Here is a 20,778-nt window from a genome sequence, read left to right on the forward strand (position 1 = left end):
TTCAGTCCTCAGCTCCCTCCTACCCTGGGGTCTATCTAGTAAGCACTTGCTTGAACTATATCTCAGAAATCTTTTTTCTTTTTTGTCGGTTATGGGGCTTGAACTCAGGGCCTGGGTGCTGTTCCTGAGTCTCCTTGTGCTCAAGGCTAGTGCTCTACCACTTGATCCACAGCACCACTTCTGGTTTTTGAGTGGTTAGTTGGAGATGGGTTTCATGAGGACGTTTCTGCACAGGCTGGTTTCAAACTCTAATCCTCAGATCTCAGCCTCCTGAGTAGCTAGGATTACTGGAGTGAGCCACCTGGGCCCAGCTTTTTTTTTTTGCCAATCCTGGGGCTTGAACTCAGGGCCTGGGACCTGTCCCAGAACCTCTCTCTCTGCTCAAGGCTAGCGCACTACCACTTGAGCCACACAGAACTACTTCCAGCTGTGTATGTGGTACTGAGGAATCAAACCTAGGGTTTCATGCATGTTAGGCAAAGCTGTCTACCACTAAGCCACATTTCCAGCTCTCTCTCTTTTTTTTTTTTCTTTCTGTTGGTCATGGGGCTTGAACTGTGGGCCTGGGTGCTGTCCCTCAGCTCTTCAGCTCAAGGCAAGTGCTCTACCACTTGAGCCACAGCGCCACTTCCAGCTTTCTGGTGATTCAGTGGAGGTAAGAGTTGCACGGGCTTTCCTGCCTGGGCTGGCTTTGAACCTCAATCCTCGGATCTTAGCCTCCTGAGTAGCTAGGATTGCAGGCATGAGCCACCAGGGCACAGCTTTCATTTTTCTCTTGTTGAGAGTTTTGCTAACTTTGTCCAGACTGGCCTCAAACTCAAGATCCTTCCGTCTCTTCAGTGAATAGTTGGTATGGCGCCATACTCAGCTGTCTTCCTCTCATTCTGGTTGCATCTACCCTTGCCATCCTTCTTTGTTCGATTTAGTCATTTTGTTTACTTTTGCCAGTAGGGCCCAGTTGTATGTAGTTGTTTTGTTTACATTTGCACATAATATCTACCCCAGAAAGGGAGAAGACTTTTCTCAACCTTCCCTGAGTGTCTCTAAAAAATGTCTATTAATGCTTTTCTTCCCAAAACTCCCATGCCACTTCTCACAACATGGGGATAAGCAAAATGAGGTAGAACCCTATTCACTTTCCTGAGGGGAGGGGACCTTAGTGATTTCACTGGTCAATAGAAATATGGCCAGGCAGCTTCTGCCTGGGTTTCTTGGAATGCTTGCTTGCTCTGGGGAAAATCAGTAGCCATGCTGAGAGAAGCCTAGGGTCACTTGGAAAGTCTTATGTAGGAGCTCAAGTTGACAGTCCGAGCTCAGCTCCCTGTTGACAGCCATCACTAACGGAAAGTGATGTAAGTAAGCCATCTTGGACATCAAACTCAAATGAGCCCTAGGTGACATCTGATTCAGTGAGCCCTGTTAAGTCATAGCCTGGTGAGAGATGGTAATGAATTATTTTAAGACCCTTGTATTTTGAGTTTGGCCAACTGTGCACAACAAATAACTAAGCCATTTGAAATTAAAAGTTATTTCCAAAGGAGGAGAAAATAATTCCTCTTCTAGTCTGATGTAGTGCTTTACTTAAGGCAAGATCGATGCAAATTCCCCAGTAAGCACTTGGGAAGATCTTGGTATTATGAAGAGACCAGTAACTAGTAAGCTAGAAGGACAAAGGTAGTAAGAGCCAGCATATAACTTCCCTGACAGCAACCGTAGCTCCGAAGAATATCTAAGCAATGCCAAAGTAATACAATCTTTAACAACAATCATGACTCAGAGATCTTTCTTAAGAATAGCCAGATAAAATCAGGTTAAGGATAATTTCAGGTTAAGGAAAACAACAACAAAACTCAACTGGGAGGAGGGGGTGGTAACTAAGTTTGTTTCTACAGCTTTAATCAGGAGTGTTTTCTGCAAGACACTAAATGCTGACCTCCTAGTAAATGTTCACATCTACTTCCAAGGTTTTCTTCCTTTTTATTCCCAAAGCCATCCTTCAGTGTTCTGTCTCTTCTTTATTTTTGCAATCTTAACAGACTGACAAATGTACCAATTTGTTGGTTCATTGGTTTAACACTTGAGAGGACTGCTCCCAAATGTTGGCTCCCCTTATCTGGAGCCCATAGTTCCTACGAGGAAGGCAGCATGAATGATAGAATGGCATCAGACTGAGGGCTGGTGTGTATAAAGACTTGTATTTCACATTCAGCTTCTGCCTTCACTGGACCTGTTCCCCTATGTAAATGTGCAGCTAGATAAAGGTGGAAGCAGGTGACTGCGCTGTTGTAACTCACATTTCCTTCCTCCACACTGTCACAGCTTTTCAGTTGGTCACTGACATTCCACTGTGTCATACTATTTCCAATCTTCAAATCTCTTCAAGGTTTGTGTACTTTGAAGAGAATCTTGCTATAGTAATCTTCCAAAATGTAAATTTATACCATTTTTCGTTCCTTTTTTTTTTTTTTTTTTTGGTCAGTCATGGGTCTTGAACTCTGGGCCTGGGCGCTTATCCCTGAGCTCTTCAGCTCAAGGCGAGAGCTCTACCACTTGAGCCACAGTGCCACTTCTGGTTTTCGGGTGGTTAATTGGAAATGAGTCTCATGGACGTTCCTTCCCAGGCTGGCTTTGAACCTTGATCCTCAGATCAAGGATTATAGCTAGGATTATACCTAGCAAAAGACTTACTTTTTGCCTTGACTGGATGCTAATTCTTGCAAACATTTCAGTGGGAAAGAACTGAGCTTTCTCCTGGGCCACGTCATTACTGAGGTAGAAAGGCAGTGCTGGCTAGCCAGGGCAGCACAGTAGCCATAGCAGTAGACACTGCCACAGCAATGTCTCTAGTTGGCTTGCCAACTAGAGACAAGGGTCTGGAGGCAGGAACCCTTGAATCCTTGATGCTAAAAGCGCAAACAAACATTCTCCAAGACACAGAGCACTCTCACAGAAGACAAAGGATGAGTAGAGATCGTGAAGCCCTCTCTTCAAAGCAGCTCCCTACCATCTTACCTCGGGCACTGGAAGGAGCAGAGGTAATCATCTGGGATGGTGCTGAGTGAGTGGAACTCAGGCTGGAGGAAGAAGGGCTTGCCTGGGACGAGGACAGAACAGAGACGTTGGTGACTGAGCCCTGGTACCTGGGGTTGTGATACGTGAGCTGCAAAGGGAGAGAAATCAGCAAGACAGAGTTCTGAATGTCCAGGACTGAGGGACAGGCCCAGAGTTGGCTTCTTCATGCCCTGAAGTATCTAGACCCAGTGCCTGATGTGGTATCCTGGACCCTGAGGGAGGCCAGGCTGATGGCTAGAACTAAGAACTACCCAAACCACCCACATGGAGGAAAACTTGGGTTGGTTCTACGAGGTACCCATAGAGGATGCAGAACCTAGCCATCAGGAACATCAAGCTAGAAAGTAAGCTGGCAGAGGATCTTTCTCATCAGTGAGAGCAGCCAGGACTGACTGGAATTCCTTCTTGGAAAATAAGGCTCGAGGACTGAGACTTGGGAATGGTATGTAGAAAGAAGGCAGCTTTGCTAGTTCTGGTGAGGGGGTTTACAAAGTCAGAAACTAGAGAACTAGGCAGCGTTGCCAGCCCTCAGACCAGATCCTCCACAGAAAAGTGAGTCCTCTAGGCATGGTACCCTGCCCATTCTCCTTGGACAGCTCTGGTACCTGCATGTGGTGGTACAGGTCCTCAGGAGCCTCGCCCATGGAGCTGTCGCCCATCATCACCATGTTTCCCGCTTCACTAGACGCATGTGAGGAGAGAGAGGATGATGAATGGCGGCCTGTGCCCATCAAGTTCATGGGGCTGTGAGCAAGAGTGGGGAAATAGGGAGGAATCAGGCCATGGCTGAGAAAGCATGCTGGGTAGTAGGGACAGCGGAGGGATGTGCAAATGGTCATCCCAGGCCTTGGCCATCATTGATTGGGAGTGTGCTGTAGCCAAGGTTGACATCCACCTGAGGCTTGGAGCAGTCCTGGGCTTCACTCTGCTGCTCAGGAGCCCCTGTCCTGGGAAGGACTATAATGGACTGGCACAGTTCTACATAGAGCTCAATGGATTATGGCCACTCAGTCTAGTGGCATTCACAGTTTATCGAGAGGAATGATACTCAGGTAAGGATTTCACCTCCCTCTTGCTATGGGTTTGCTAGTCTGAGCAGTTGCCTATCCCTATCCACAACCATGATGAGATCTTCTCCTGTCAGAGATGTCTTCCTGGTATTGAGACCCTATCAAAATAATTGGCAACAAACTATCTGTGGGTTTCCTTCCACACCAGACTCCATAGGCATGTCAACAGTTTTGCTCTATCAATACCAGGAAGCCCTTCATTGATTTGTTCTTACTCATTCACTGAGTGGCCACTCTTGTTTTGGGCTGCTGCTCATGGTGGAAAACAAATCTAAGCAATAGATCTCTCATTGGTCTCTCCCCAAACCTTGTCCTCCTATCCTACAGACTGAATATCCTTAGCCGAGCTCAGCCAGGCCAGAACTCTTGATTTTCAAACAGTCACACTTTGAATGTCCACATTCATTCTCTTCCATAAAACCAACTGCTAATCCTCATTTGCCTTGGGGTTAAGCCCCAAAGATCCACATGAAGAGGCCCATGCAGAGCTGACTCTGCCCTGGCTTCCATGCCCTACAGTCCTTTACTCCAGCCACTTGGCTTTATGAAGTACTGATCAAAGTGGCTTGTTCACACCTTAAGGGTTCTGCATGTGTCCATTACTTTGCCTATATCTCATCACATTGTTTTCTTAACCTTTTTTCTGCATAGCAAGTTTCTTGTCCTTCAGGATTTGACCTGATGCTACTTCCTCTGTATTCCCACAATAGCATGTGTACACCCAGGACAGTGGCTGACTGGATGCAGCCTGGGTCCTGTGACAAGAGCTGCGTGGCAGGGCTGTGAGGGAGTACAGGGGGGAGGTAACAGGGAATTCAAGAATACACAAGCACTCTCTAGAACTCTTTTTTCTCTGATGCTTATCCTCCAGACTTACCTGTCTGGAAGGAGCCTTCCCCAGTCCTAAGGCCGTACCTGTGCCGGTGGGTCATCTTGATGTTTTCAGGGCTCATTGGACTATGTGATGCCAAAACATTTCCCCGGGGAGTGCTGGAGCCTGAACATGCAGGACTTAGTTTATCCAAACCTGGAAACTCCTGTTGAGAAACGCATGTGTGTTCACAGAGAGTAAAGAATCGATCTGCAAAGGGTAAGAGGGATGTGCTGGCTGGTGGTTAAAAATGTAAAAACAAGAACCATCATCTGAACTGCTGATTTCTTTCTTTTTTTTTTTTTTTTTGTTGGTTGTGGGGCTTGAACTCTGGGCCTAGGCCCTGTCCCTAAGCTCTTCAGCTCAAGGCGAGTGCTCTACCACTTGAGCTACAGTGCCACTTCCAGTTTTCTGGTGGTTTATTGGAGATAGGAGTCTCACAGTTTCTCCTGCCCGGGCTGGCTTTGAACCGTGATCCTCAGATCTCAGCCTCCTGAGTAGCTAGGATTACAGGCGTGAGCCACTAGTGCCCGGCTCTGCTGATTTCTTTTAGGTGATGATTAAACACTCCCCTAACTATACTAGAGGCTATACCAGAAGCCATGAAACCCTGGGTGGACTCTGCTAATAGAAAGCATACCTGGAAATAAGCTGAGGTTGGTTTGTGCATAAAGGACTATGTTAATGACCTTCTCTTAATATAAAATAAAGTGCTACAGGGCTAGAGAGGAGCTTAGAGAAGAGGAAAAACTTATTTTAAGTTGTTAGTGAGAAGATCTTATATAAGGATTGGGGCTGTGTTTTATTGGATTGCTAAATGGACCAGTTCTTAGTGAGCTGAGTTAAGTTGCCTGTGACATGGTCTATGGGGAAACAGGAAACAAAGTCCTGACGTAATTGAAAAACAGCACAGTTCGATTTTGGCATAATTAAATTCTTACTAAGTATGTAGACTTCATGGCAGCAACTTCTAATCTTAAACCCTCCTGGGTAAAGGCATATTAGTCTGTCTGTTTGTGACTCAAGAAACAAAGCATGACTTCCTCAAGTCCTTCACAATCCATAGTCGACAGGGTTCTAAGTCTACAGATGTTTCTGAGCTTGGTCTGAAGAAGCAGCAGGTTGTCCTCACTTCCAAAGTGTTGTGCCTAAGGATGAAATATACTTATGCAGTCTGAGAGGACACTTCCATGTGTGCACATGGCTGCACTTGCTGTGTATGCACAAGCATTTTGTGCTTTCTGACACAGTAACTGGGCTGCCCAGATGACAGAGCACAACTCCTGTGGCTAGGCTCTAGGTTGCCTGGTCCACCTGCTGTGATGAGGAAGTCTGCATACAGTAGAGACAAGCCAAGCTATCAGGAGACACAGTTACAGGTAATAGAATATCTATCATGGAGTGATACTACTCAAGTTCTTTTTTAAGTAGTCAGTTCATAGTTTTAAGGGGAGGGTATTAATTTTCTTCACATTTCACCTTGAAACACCATGGGAGAATCCTGACAGGAAGGAGAAATTTTAGGCTCTAGAGGCTTTCCTCTGAAAAGTATGGTCTTCATTTAAAATATGACATTATTCTTTTCCACTTTTACTTTTCATTCTGTCCTTATTTGTACAGAAACAGGCTAAGACTTGCACTGGAGACTGGCGGGACTAAGATGACTTATAGCATCCAAGAACATAGTAGGTCCACAAGGAGCAGGCCCACTGAATCTGAGTGGTCCATCTATAGCCTCTGTGGCTAGGGGTCATTCCTAAAGAGTAACTTCTTGTCCATAACAGCCTGGCTCAGCATCTAACAGTTCTACTTCTGCCTAGTAATAGATAATATTAACAGGTGGCAGAAGAAGAGCTTGACTGAGAATGGGATAGTATAGCAGGGGGTTTGGGATCATAACCTTTGAGGTCTGGGAGCCAGCCTTAAACTTCCTACGCAGGAAGGCTTCTCTAGAATACATATAGAAACAGCCCCATGGTTAAAAAATTGGGTAAAAGTATGTGAATAGGAGACTCAGGACTATCTGAGCCCTATCCTTAGCCAACTAGAATTTCCTGTAAAGACCCTGCCAAGGAAAACTGATCTTGGAATATAGGTCCTGCCTGTGTCCATCAGGCCAAAGGGCCAAGGCCAGAGTTTGGGAGGCCTCTAGGGCCAGGTCTAGCCACAGAATCTGCCTGATAGTTCTAAAAGCAGCCAAGAGGAAAGTACTGGGTGCTAAGACTTTCTGAGATATGAGCCTGGGTCACTAGACATCATAGAAGTTGAGATGGAGGGGAGAGGGAAGGAGAGAAGGGAGTCAGAGGAGAAGAAAAGAAAGGAAGAGTGGTGAGCCTGGGTCACTAGACATCATAGAAGTTGAGATGGAGGGGAGAGGGAAGGAGAGAAGGGAGTCAGAGGAGAAGAAAAGATAGGAGGAGAGGGAGAGAGAGGAGAAAGAGAGCAGCCTTAGGTCATATTTTAAATCTTTTAGGCTCTTGCAAAGAAAATAATCTCCAAATAGACCCCTTCATGTAGGCCACATACTTTAATAACTCTTCATCTACATATGCAAATCTCTATTCACTAGCCTGGTATCCTAAAAGAAGTTTTTGTTTTGTTGTTGCTGTTTGTCCTTGACTCTGACTCCTCATTTGGGAATGAGAGGATCCTGATCACCTTTGCCCTGAGTAGAGCACCCACACCTGACTCCTGCATCACTGTGGTTGGGACAGCTTCTCACTCTCACCCTCCCTCCTAGCTTTCTTTAGCTTGTGGCATGGGTCTGGAGGCAGTACCGCAGGGGCAGGTCAGGGATCAACTTACATGGTACAGACTGGCCCGCATCATTTGGAACTGATCGATCAACTTCTTATGCAAAGGCCTCATTTCTGGGTGTACAAACTTTTCATGGACTGCTAGCCCAATTCCAAGGACATGGACCTATACAGGGTGCCAAACAAGGCCTCTGTGTTAAGCAGGGAAACAGACTTAAGAACTACAGTCATCCTGAAATATTTGGCCTTTCCCACTGGTGGCAGGCCTCAAAATCCTGCAAGCTATACCTGCTCCTGCATTAGCTCTTTGAGTTGGGCAATCTTCTCTGCGTCTCCTGGGTGTTTGGTGATGTAATCTTTATCAAAGAAGGCCTGTGAAGAGAAAGGCCAGATAAGAAATTATTTTCTAAGATGGGGCCCCAGAGACATGAGTTCAAAGGTGACCCTAAAAGGCAGCTAGGCTGCCTCCTCACTAGTAACTCTGACTTGAAGCTCTGGTAATTGGGATTTATTATTATTATTTTTTTCATTCCTGAGCAGGATTGGTGGTGACCAAGTCACCTTAACTGGGATGCTGGCCTCAGTGCCTCACAGAGCCTGCGTGATCTGAATCGGGCAGGCAGGAATGATGGCCTGGGTTTGGGGACTAGCATCATTTTTTCATAAAGAGATGGCCCTGGGAGGCCACTTAACTTTCTCCCATAATCAGATGGATTAACCACATGACAGAGCTCAGGGAATAGAAATGAAGAACAGGCCCCATTAGAAAGCTGTGTCACGTCAAGAGCTTATAGCTTCACCTTAGAACTATCTCATGCTAGCTTAATCAGAAGAGGGTTAGCTGGGAAAGCTTCCCAGGATGGCTGCAATTTTGAGAAAAGGAGCTTCTGAATGGTCTTCTTAGCCATGTTGCCTATGTGGGTCTGATCCAGGGTCCCAGCTTACCTCCTGGTAGCGTGCAATGCCTCCATTGACAGCTGCATCAATGACACCATTCAGGCACATGCTGAGCAGGTTGATATTGCCATGCACCTGCTTGTGTTGATACTGGCTAATCAGGGCTCGAAGCTCCTGGTTCTTATTCTCAACAACCTGGATGGCATTCTCCAGAGGGCTCACCTCCACCTGAGGACACAAGAGCACAGAGTTCTCCCAGGAACTTTGATAGTCCCACATTACATTTCTGAGAGCAGCATTCTACCCCTGTAACGCTGATTTCCTTTGTCCCATGGCCTCAGGACTTCCTGGGCCCTTTCTACTTTTTTCTTCTGATAGGTCCTTATAGGTACTTGGAAATTCAGCAAGCAGTAAGAGCACTAAGCTCACGGAAACCAGAGAGCTCTGGTTTCACTGAGAGACTGTTTTCTAATTTGTAAACTGGGAGGTTAAGGTGTACTAAGGTGGGCTGTGTGGTTTAGTTGAGAGAAGGCACCCAAAGCTCCCATCACAGGATTGACATGGGAAGCTGAGGCTAGGCAGATGGCCCAAATTCTTTCTTCCTTCAGTACTTAGAGAGAAAGCTCCCCAGAGTCATGAGGGAATGGCTGTAAAGCGTAACTCACCAGTTCCCTCCTTTCCACTTCAAACCACCGAGAGATGCCAGGCAAGCTGTGGGTCAGAGTCAGTGTGGTACGCTCAATCCACAGGCTCTGCAGGGAGGGCACAGTCAAATAGCATGCAGTTAGGCAAGTTTTGCACCACCTGCCTGACCCAAGAGATGCAACAGTGCTGATTTCCCAACAAAATCAGGCTAGCGCTTGCACTTGTAAGCACAGCCCCTGCTTTCCTTTATTTGTTCACCTTGAACTCATTCTCCTTGTCCTTGGGACCTTTGTGAAAAGGCCTGTCATAGCGGAACTTCCTCACATTGTTGACTCGATAGAAGCTCTTGACACGATCTGGTACTCTATCCATCTGCAGAACATCCACATAATCTGGAATGGGTGTCACTGCATAGATCTGCAAGTCTGGGCGTGGTATGGAGTGAAGGGAAATCCAGACTTATCAAAGAGAAAGACCTGAGTAACTGACCCCTGTTAGTATCTGAAAGAAGATGCACTATAGCCCCTGTTCTCTACTGGCAGCAGTGTTGGAAGCAGTTAACATATTTGGGCCAGATGAGGCCTAATCAGAGTCAGACAAATTATCTTCTTTTCCCTGATCAGCAAGTAGTCTTAGCAGCACTCAGCCAACATGAGATTGTAAGAGCTACGTATTATCTGCTTCCTCTTTAAAAAATAGGGGAAAGAGGTTAGAAGAATGCAGGGAGAATGTTACAAGGGTTTGGGCCAGCTCATAACAAAAGCCCTAACAGGATCCCAGTTACACTGTATAATAATCACCCCTAACAATCTTGGCAGGCTCCTCATAGGGCAGGGTGAAGACTAAACTGCTGATAGGAGCTAGCTTGAGAAGCTACCTCATTTCTTGCTGATGACCACTATATAGCCACCTGTGGCTAAAGGTGTACCACTTCACTGCCTGTTCTGAGGCCTCTATGTGGAGGACATAGCTCAGATTGAGGACTTGGGCCATGTGGGTAGGCTGAATGCCAACTGTGGGGTTGAGGAGCTTTGGTTAGACTCACCACCCAGGATCCCAGCAATCCCCCCTCCACCACGGGTCAAAAGATACACTGGGCATCACACTGTAGGATGGTATCGTCCGGATGGTTGGGGTGCTGCATGGCGACAGCCTGTGGAAACTCGCTGAGCATCCTTTGCTGGAAGGCCTCAAGCCTCTCGTAGTCATGGCCCCGGCACACATATTCTTTGTTCTGCCAAAATAGCATACTCTATGCCTTGTCTGTACATGGGAGTTAGGAGTTATTCATCTCACAATCATGTCCTAGGAGCCTCCTCTATACCAGGCTGGAGACAGGTACAGGGCACAACACTCAGTCCCTGTCTTAAGAAAAATAACAGTTGAAGAGGGAAGATGAAAGGAGAAATGCACTGTGGTGTGGCAGCTCTGGGGATGAGGCACAAGCAGTAGGAGCTTGGAGGAAAGAGGAATACCTTACTTGGGGTTATTGGGCAAGGGAGCAAAGTAGGGCCTGGGATTTTAGAAAACAAAATCAAATGCAAAACCAAAGTTTTTTTTCTTTGTTTTTAAAGTCCTAGAAGGCCCACCTACAGTAGCCTGCTAGAGAGGAGTGGGGAAGGCAATTTGTGGTAACTACCAGAGCCAACTATGTGCCAAGGAATGATTGCTATGGGTAATGCCAAATAAATTGGGGAAGATCATTGTATGCTTTTCAATGACACTTTGTCAGCTAGGAAAAGAAACCTGAACACTTACTGGTACCCAGATAATATTCAGTCATTGTTTATTGCATTGATAAACTCCGTTGGTAACAAATTCCTTTGCAAATAAGTGAGTGGAATGAATCACTGTCATTCTACCTATACGTTTCTTAAAACTTTTTGTTATGTCATATTGGGTTTGGGTTAGTTTGCTTTTTGTGGCGAAGTCTTCTTGTGGACAAGATACTCCAAGCCCTGCTACTTTGCCTGCCTCACAGCTGGTCATGCATGATGAGAGGAAGAGGTCCCACTGAGGCCGCTGCTGAGACTGCCTACGCAGCTGCCTTACCAGACCTATTTCAACAAGTGGTCAGAGACACTGGCAGCTCTTCCTGGCATGTTGTCCCTGTTGTATTTACATTCTCACATGGGTTATTCTTCCTTTTACCCTAGAATGATTGCTTCTGGGAAAAACATAGGCTAACTTGCTTTGTATCTGAAATTGATTATCTTGGACTTCCGTGGCTTCTGTGAACTTTCCAAGTTGTTTGCTGAGATTTGCGGACACTGAACTTCAGTAAGATATTTGAATTGGAACAATCAGACAATCAGAACTAATCTTAGGTTTTTTTGTTTTTTTTGTTGGTGGTGGGGCTTGAACTCTGGGCCTGGGCTCTGTCCCTCAGTTCTTCAGCTCAAGGCGAGCGCTCTACCACTTGAACCACAGCACCACTTCCGGTTTTCTGGTGGTTGACTGGAGGTAAGAGTCTCACAGACTTTCCTGCCCAAGCTGGCTTTGAACCACAATCCCCAGATCTCAGCCTCCTGCAGAGCTAGGATTACAAGTCTGAGCCACAGGCACTCAGCATTTTTTTTTAAAGTAGTGCTAGAGTTTGAACTCAGGGTCTCAAGTTTGCCAGGAAGGCAGGCATTTTTGCCACTGAGCCATACCTCTAGCCCCAACCTAGGTCAAAGCTGCAGATCTATGGCTCATTCCTAAGGACAGCTAAATGTTTATGGTATATAGCTTATGGGCTCAAGATAACTACTGTTTGAGCTTCTGGGTTGTGCTAAATAAATAAAATCACATGCTGCCTCTGGATTGAGCCATGATGGTCATTCTGAGGGCGGCCGATCTACGGCCTGTGTTCTGCACCATTTCCTATGAAACCATGATCCCTACGTGCAGTGTTCTCTCTTTTTCTAATACCTGCAAGCACCAACTGACATTGTTTTCACCAGCAGCTTGTCTTAGATTCAAAAACAAGGGAAAAGAATAAAGAATGGAGTGGCATTGAACAGAAATTAATGTGGGGATGAAGAATGCTAAGGATGTCCAGGTACTGAAGAGGAAACACAAGTTTCCTTCCTGAGAATGCAGGCCATTTTTCACTGTAGGAAAACTTCCATAGTCAGGGCACAGTGAATTGGTCTGATGATGGCATTGTGAAAGGCATAAATAGGAACAATTTGGAAAGCCAGTTTCAAGCTACTGACGCTGCCAAGAAACTTATTTTCTAAGGAAAAATAGCCCTGCCCCATGATAAACATTATCTAGCTTGTTCTGATTCCCAAACTTATGTCCTTCTTGAGAAGAACTGATTATAATCTCATTCAGTCTAAAACTGTTTGGGCTCTTACAAGCCAGTACTATTGTCCTATCCCAGGAGTGGTCTCTCTGTTGGCATCTTTTGTGATCAAGCTATATGGGCCAATCCTTTGAAAAGATGTATTCAGTAGACTAGGCTAAAAGGAAGAGTGTAAGTTATAAGTGAATTATGAGTAAGAGTTCTTGTGACCACCTGATTGGACTCACCCGAAGGAAGAACGGAAACTTCCTGCCATAGAAGCCAACCCGAAAGAACTCAGGCTCCAGGCGCTGCTGCTCTATAATGTTATCATAGTAGCTGGCTTCCATTTTCTGTGAACAAGAAAGGTGATTGCCTTCAGGTTGTCTGACTGTTGTTGGTATCCAAAGAAACTTCTCCTAGACCCATCTGAGACTGTCTTCTGGAAAGGGATTAAGGCAACTCTACGTAAGAAAATAAGTGCCTAGGTATGACCAGTCTTCCTTCAGGGAACTGCATTATGAAAGAGGAAATCCTCCTTCATCACCACCTGATAGGTAGGGCAGGAGAATGTATTTAATATGGATTCTTTCTGTCCAGAGACTTCTGACTTTGTGGGGATTTTTTGTTTTGTTTGTTTTTAACAATGTAAGGCCTCTCACCCTTACTCAGCTTTGCTTGTTTGGCTGATGCTTTACCACTTAGGCTGTATTTCCATCCTGTGATTTACATTTCTGACTGATAGTCATTGTATTAGTTTTGATCCCGAACTAGGGTTGCTTATAGCTACTATCTTTTCTTGTCAGTACAACTGTATCTTCTCATTCATCTATCACTTAACTAACAGTACTAATAACCATGGTTTTAAAAAAAGGCTCATTTGTGAGCATCACCGATACTGGTTCCAATTTAGGAGATTTTAAACTTCAGTCAGTCAATCGACTGATTGATTCATGGTAAATATTTAAGTCTGGCTGACCTGGCTTCACATTAAGGTAAAAGTAACTGAAACTGGGGAGAATAGCACTAATGAATTCAGCCTACTGGAGAACAATGGCCTTCAACAATCAGTGAAGAAATTACTTGTAAGGAACCATTTCCAAATCCCAATTTGGATCAGGGAATTGAGCAGAGTTAGCCCCGGGACGAGGGTGCAGGGAATATAAACTGAGAATGCTACTTTCTTTTTGCTGAAGAAATCAACCACTGTTATGATTCAAAAACTAGTATAAGCAATCAGGAAAAATGTGTGCAGACCTACAACAATCATGGGCATTAGACTTAATTTTTGACTATTTTGCTTCAAAACAAAGGAAGAAGGACAAAGTGCTTAAAAGTTACAAGTCATGGGCTGGGAAGGTGGCTCAGTGGTAGAGCGCTTGTCTTGCATGCCTGAAGCCGATTCCTCAGCACCACATAAGCAAAAAGAAAAAAGCCGGAAGTGGCACTGTGGCTCAAGCGGTAGAGCGCTAGCCTTGAGCTGAAGAGCTGAGGGACAGCGCCCAGGCCCAGAGTTCAGGCCCCACGACTGGACCCCCGTGTAAAAAAAAAAGTTACAAGTCATGGGGAAAGATCTAGTAACACAGCTTTTAGATAAAGCATTCTTGTTCAAATTATTTCAAGAAAATCTTCTTCAGGAAAGTGAGCTGCCATCTTGAAACCTCTTAGCTTATCGTGCCTATGCTGCTCTTCTCAGAATAACCCTTAGAATCCAGACCATAAAAAAAATCATTTACCAGGTGTGTTTTGGTTCCCTTGTCAGACTGAAAATACCTTGAGGGCAGGAATCTTGGCTTCTGCTTCTCCTGTACTGTCCAAGGCACTAAATCAGGGGCCCATTTCACTCAGAATGCTTGCTCAAACTCATGCCATGAGAGTCCCAGGCACCTTTGGACACAACTTGGGGTGGAAGATGGGATAAAGCTCACCCGAATCCAGCTGAGGCTCTGATAATCGTAGAGGCTCTCATACTGACATGCCAGCTCTCTGCATAGTGGGATCCCAAACTCCCAGCTCTGCATCAGAAATAGAAACAGTGAATCAGCATGTTAGGCATCCTCAGAATGGCCTAAGCCCATATCAAACATACCAGGCAACACAACAAAAGGCCTCCTGCTAGCTCCAACTCATACAAAGGAACATAGGCTTCAAAAACAACTTATGGAGCATGACACACAGCACTGTGGCTTTCTAGATAAAGCACAGTTTTCTGGTCTCTACTTAGATGTTGTTGCTGCTTCCAGGCTTTCCCGGACTATCCTTTCATGAATGGGTACTTTTCTGTACCTGTTTTCTGTTAGTCGTATTTACTTAAAAACTTTGTTTCTTGTATTAGTCTCTATTAGATGATAAACTGCATGGGAGCAGAAACTATTTACTTTAGCTTCAGCTTTTTTTTAGTTTTTAAAAATTTTATTATTTATTTTTGTCAGTCGTGGGAGCTGAACTCTGGGCCTGGGCGCTGTCCCTCAGCTCTTCAGCTCAAGGCTAGTGCCCTACCACTTGAGCCACAGCACCACTTCTGGCTTTTTTCTGCTTATGTAGTGCTGAGGAATCGAACTCAGGGTCTCATGCGTGTAAGGCAAGCACTCTATCACTAAGCCAACTCCCCAGCCTAGCTTCAGACTCTAGAATGATGCCACACACACAGTATTTATTTAATGAGTTAAAGGGATCACTGATAACATTAGTATCATTTAAGTTTAGAAACAAGTAAGGAAATCAAAAGGAAAGAAGCTAACAAAAACTTGGTAGTAGGCCTGACAACTTCCTTTATGGAAAGACTTGAAGTTTAAATTAAGATGTAAATGATATTTGACCCTGCCAGATTTCAGGCTGTTTCTGTGAGTGGCTCCAGTTACAGCAATAGCCCCATCAAAAAATGCCTGAGGAAGGCTTCAGTGGAATTCATTAAGATGCAATATTGTCCATTAGCACGTGTGTGTACCTGTGTGTGCATCCGCGCGTGCGTGCGTGCGTGCGTGCGTGCGTGCGTGCGTGTGCGTGTGTGTGTGTGTGTGTGTGTGTGTGTGTTACTAAGGATTAAATTCAGGGCTATAACCTGCTAGCCCAGCACTCAAACACCGCTGAGTTATAGTTCTATCTTCCCACTCTTTTTTTTTTTTTGGGGGGTCTGGTCATGGGGCCTGAACTCTGGGCCTAGGCACTGTCCCTCAGCTCTTCAGCTCAAGGCTAGCACTCTACCACTTGAGCCACAGCACCACTTCCGGCTTTTTTTTTCTGCTTATGTGGTGCTGAGGAATTGAACCCAGGGCCTCATGCATGCAAGGCAAGCGCTCTACCACTGAGCTACCTTCCCAGACCCTCTTCCCCATTCTTAATACAGTGTTTTCTTTCTCTTGGTTAGACTTGGAATCATCAGTTGACTTGATTTTACCCAGACTCTTGTCCTAATTTCTAAATACATATTTAAATCTATTTACAACTTTCATGTAAAGTAGAGGGTACCTGGCATCTAGCTTCAGTAATGACCAACTCGGGGCTGGGAAGATGGCTCAGTGGTAGAGTGCTTGCCTTGCATGCATGAGGCCCTGGGTTCGATTCCTCAGCACCACATAAGCAAAAAAAAGCCGGAAGTGGTGCTGTGGCTCAAGTGGTAGAGTGCTAGGCTTGAGCTGAAGAGCTGAGGGACAGCACCCAGGCCTAGAGTTCAGGCCGCACGACCGGACCAAAAAAAAAAAAAGACCAACTCAAGACCAAACATCGTGTATACTCTTATCTACTTACTCCTCCCCATAGTTTCCCAAGCAAATTTTAGGTATCATATAATTCTACCAATAAATACCAGGTCAAGACTGTATTTTTAATAATACTATCTGAAACAGCATCAAGGAGAAGGAAACCAATCTCCTTTGAGATTGTATTTTTCTAAAAGAGCATATTATTTCTATTCTTTGAAGAAATCAATGCCAGATGGACTAAAACTGCTGGTCCAATTAAAAAGACAAATAGACATGCAGGATTTTAAATAGAGCCTGGCTCTCTGCCCAATACATTGCCTCTGCCTCAGGAAGCTAAGAAAACCCCTTGCACCATGGCATCGCATCAGTCCTCTTTCCAGCTCCAGGTGCTACTTGAGCAGGCTACAGCCAAGGACCTCTAACAGCATGCCTGAAAGGGAGTTCTACGGGGTAGCTTAGCTACTTCTTTCTGGCCAGTCTGTCAGGAGCTGCCCAAGAGTTTAAAGACATTCTGCTAGTCTTTAGGGTGTGTAAGGGCTTTAAGAGCTGTCTCTGGACACAGGTAATGAATGTACTGCAAGTATAATACATCCTTTGCTACTTCTTTTTTGCATCTCTCCTTCTGGCAGGACACAAGCTAACTATAAAATCCATTCACTTCTACCAACTCTGGAAGATTGTGTGTGTGTGTGAGAGAGAGAGAGATTTTTTTAATGCATCGTAACCCAGGACGCTGCCTTAGCTTTCCACAGAGGGCCAGCTCTCACACACTAGACAAGAGAGGAAAACTTCAGGGACAGGGGCTGGGAAGGTGGCTCAGTGGTAGAGCGCTTGCCTTGCATGCCTGAGGCCCTGGGTTCGATTCCTCAGCACCACATAAGCAAAAAGGTAAAAGCCGGAAGTGGCACTGTGGCTCAAGTGGTAGAGCGCTAGCCTTGAACTGAAGAGCTGAGGGACAGCGCCCAGGCCCAGAGTTCAGGCCCCACAACCGGACCCAAAAAAAAAAAAAAAAAACTTCAGGGACAGGATGTGGCAGACTAGGAGTTGAGACTTGAAATGTCCCTCATGAAGGGGTTTACCAAGCAATTTGTAAAATCAAGGTAGAGTTTCTGGAAGAAGTGAAAAGATATACAGGAAGCTGACTTATGAAGCCTACTGGTCTCTCTCTCCTTTCTGAACTATAATTTTCTATCATGCTTTTGCACATTACTTCCTAGTCCATATTAAGGTTTAATATTTTCTATGCATTACTATAGTGTGGGATGAAGAGATGGTCATTATTATTATATGTTCTACCAGCAGTCAGATCAGGATTACTCTTTAACTCTGCCCTGTGCATCTGTGGAAAGAAACTAATGTACAAAACTACTCATACAGATGGACAGTATGCTTACATCTCTTTGTTATGGGCAAGCTTGCTGGGCCTGTGGATAGCAGCAGCTCCAGGTCAACTAAAGCCAGGAAGACAGGCCTAAAACCAGACTAGTGAGAGGCCCTAACTCAGGCTCTGGACCAGAAGGGGTAGAGGCTCTGGGACAGCACTGTGGATCTGTTACTTGGGCTGGATGAGAGAAGAACAAGAACCTCTCTTGTAAACTAGGCTACAGGAAAGCTTTCGCAGTTTTAGAAAGGCTTTTGTGCCTCTCTAGTATATCCTCTGCATAGGTCAATGTTTTCTTTTCTAAGTGAATAGTTTTGGTTGTTGTTGTTTTTTTTTCCTGGCAATACTGCGGTTTAAACTCAGGATGTCACATTGCTAAGCTAAGCTGATACTAATGGAATATCAGTTTAGCCACTGTCCCTGAGCTTACTGCTCAAGGCTAGTACTCTATCACTTTCAGCCACAACTCCATTTTCAGTTTTCTGGTGGTTTAATGGAGATAAGAGTCTCATGGACTTTCCTGCCCAGACTGGCTTTGAAACACGATCTTCAGATCTCAGCCATCTAGGATTACAGGTGTGAGCCACCAGCATCTGGCTGAGAGAACAGTTTAAAAAGGTTATATATATACTCTAATCTTTCTAGTGCATAGGACACATGCTATGGTAGGTTCCAGAGGATCTAGGAGGAGCTCTCCAGAGATGGGAACAAGATGGCTGAGAAACCCCCAGGAAACCTGAACCAGCACTGACAATCCCACAGAAGCAAGTCTGTCTTAGAATAACCACACTGATAGAGAAGCCGAGACTACTCTGTAAAAGAAATACAAAATAAGAATGAAGACAATGAAGAATCTCATCTCTAATCACTTTATATGTCTACGTATGTTAATAACAGGCAGTGTAGACCTGCTTTGGCTATGATTACAATCCATTTGATCTTACCAATTATTTTTTCTACAGAAAGCATTTTTTATATTTTTATCTATCTATCTATCTATCTATCTATCTATCTATCTATCTATCTATCTATCTATCTATCTAATTATCTATTTATTTATTTTTTGTCGGTCATGGGGTCTGAACTCTGGGCTTGGGCACTGTCCCTCAGCTCTTTAGCTCAAGGCCAGCACTCTACCACCACTTGAGCCAGAGTGCCACTTCCGGCATTTTTTTCTGCTTATGTGGTGCTGAGGAATCAAACCCAGGGCCTCATGCATGCAAGGCAAGCGCTCTACCATTGAGCCACCTTCCCAGCCTTTAAATTATATTTTTATTATCTTCAAGTAGTTCAAGGAGTTACCATTCAACAAATCAGTTTGTAAGTATAAGGCATCTTGAGCAATGTCACCCAGAAAAGATTCTTTAAGTATATCTAATACAGACAGGGTCCCAGAAGCCCGTAATAGGAGCTTTAGCAGTTATCATTTTTAGATGCACAAAGCTGGCATTTGAGGCTCTTCCAATCTGGAATCAGCTTTCAAGCCATAGAATTAAGCTTTCTTTCTTTTTTTTTTTTTTTTAAAACACTGGGAGAAAATTACGCTGCCTCTAAATCTGATACATACATATGGGCACCCACCTACTTGCCTCCCCACACACCACCCTCTACAGCTGCTGCCAACTATACAATGTCAAGATGTCATGCACTACAGCAGCAGCTGAGGGCTGCCCATGACACCTACCTTGCCCTTGTTGAAGTAGTGGATGATCTTCCGGCATAGCCCCTCTTTCCGCTGCCACTCTGTCTGGGATGGGTAATGCAGGAACTCCCGCAGTGGCCGATCCTCCCACTGAAGCAGCTCACAATAAAGGAGCAGGGTGAATGCAGCCTCTGTGAGGATAGATAGCATGGAGGCCTAGGGCTTCTTTTCAGGGGCCCAGGAATAGCCTGATCTCAGGCTAAGCAGGACCTGGTCCAGGCTAAGCAGAATACCAGGGCAAGATATGCATCGGCCAGGCTTTGGGAGATTTACGAAAAACTGCCCATGAGGAGTGACACCGAATTGAGGATGCTCTGAACCTGGTGCACCAGAATGTAGGTCATCTTTGAGTCCTCAGAGGGGTGGGTAGGATGGAAGGAGAGTGAAACAGCCTAAGACGATGGAGGACATAGCAGAAGGTGGAGTTTTGCCTGCTCTTTCTCCATTTACCACAAAGAAGCTGAGGAGAAGGAGCAAGGTAAAGGGATAAGATGGGTCCAACACTGTTGAGATCTGATAAGCACCAATTTGGAGCCTTTCTCTGCCAGCTGTACATATCCATCATTCTATCTTCAAGAACACTTACCTGTATAGTTTTCAGCCTGTAAATGCATGTCACAAAGCTTATGGATGTATCGGATATACATTTCTTCTTTATTAATTTCAGATTTGTAAAAGTTCTGTGTGAGAGAAAATATACACATAAGATGAGAAAGTCTGCCACCTTTGGAGGCCACGTTTGAGCCTACTTTGAGCCTGCCAAAGCTCTGGATGTGCTAAGCAGGAAGAGGAGGGGAGGTCCTGGAGGCATCAGAAAATGGACCAGTCAGATAGGACACTTGCTGGGGTTGAGCCACGGGTGGGTCTGTGGGAGTCCTAAGTGATATTAAAGAGGAAGTGCATCAGAGATTGGGGATCAAGGAAGGCTATAAATCAGGGTATGTCGGGATTGGTGGTACCTTTCCAAGAGGCGAGGCTAAAACACTGCTACAAAGAAAAGCTCCTTTATTCTTGTCTCAGGTGGGAATGTTTCTGATAAGGCTCAATTCTCCAAGATACCAGTAATCAAGTTGATATCCTGACTCAAAATTTTAAACCATGTAACCTATACGTGGAAAGGCCAAGCCAATCCATGCAGGGTGAACTATTCCCTTGGGTAGACAGAAGGAAGAGGCCATGTCCTCTCACCATTAGGTTAACAGTGCAGCCAATCTTCTTGTTCTCTGTTTCCTCTCCTTTCATGCAGTCCCTAGGAGAGAAAACACAGATTAGTGCTTGGGATATGAAGTGGTACTCCTGGGGCAATACAAAGAACAATACTGATCAAATTTTAGATAAGATGCTCTCTAACAGAAAGTACCTCTATAGATGAGGATCGTATTGAGTGCTTTGGGAACTTTGTACCTATTCAT

At 45.0% G+C, this 20,778-nt stretch overlaps 1 protein-coding gene across 8 annotated transcripts in view; it reads right to left on the reverse strand.

The window, feature by feature from the left end:
• The window catches only part of LOC138807677 (dedicator of cytokinesis protein 3-like), a 187,051-nt gene that overhangs the window by 11,191 nt on the left and 155,082 nt on the right, over positions 1 to 20,778 (reverse strand). For 6 of the 8 annotated variants that reach the window (XM_069993454.1, XM_069993455.1, XM_069993453.1 and 3 more), the window contains 14 exons: positions 20,555 to 20,615; positions 19,953 to 20,046; positions 19,349 to 19,497; positions 14,511 to 14,597; positions 12,831 to 12,935; positions 10,404 to 10,545; positions 9,570 to 9,736; positions 9,332 to 9,418; positions 8,715 to 8,894; positions 8,058 to 8,141; positions 7,819 to 7,935; positions 5,058 to 5,179; positions 3,678 to 3,816; positions 3,013 to 3,160 (listed from right to left, as the gene is read on the reverse strand). In XM_069993454.1, the coding sequence (XP_069849555.1) occupies positions 3,013 to 3,160; positions 3,678 to 3,816; positions 5,058 to 5,179; positions 7,819 to 7,935; positions 8,058 to 8,141; positions 8,715 to 8,894; positions 9,332 to 9,418; positions 9,570 to 9,736; positions 10,404 to 10,545; positions 12,831 to 12,935; positions 14,511 to 14,597; positions 19,349 to 19,497; positions 19,953 to 20,046; positions 20,555 to 20,615 (1,682 nt within the window). The remainder of the gene's footprint in view (positions 1 to 3,012; positions 3,161 to 3,677; positions 3,817 to 5,057; positions 5,180 to 7,818; positions 7,936 to 8,057; positions 8,142 to 8,714; positions 8,895 to 9,331; positions 9,419 to 9,569; positions 9,737 to 10,403; positions 10,546 to 12,830; positions 12,936 to 14,510; positions 14,598 to 19,348; positions 19,498 to 19,952; positions 20,047 to 20,554; positions 20,616 to 20,778) is intronic. The other 2 variants (XM_069993456.1, XM_069993457.1) reach the window with 2 other exon arrangements.

This window comes from Dipodomys merriami, unplaced genomic scaffold (genome assembly GCF_024711535.1).
Source record: "Dipodomys merriami isolate MVZ:Mamm:240054 unplaced genomic scaffold, mDipMer1.0.p SCAF_427, whole genome shotgun sequence".
In the NCBI taxonomy this organism is placed as follows: Eukaryota; Metazoa; Chordata; class Mammalia; order Rodentia; family Heteromyidae; genus Dipodomys; species Dipodomys merriami.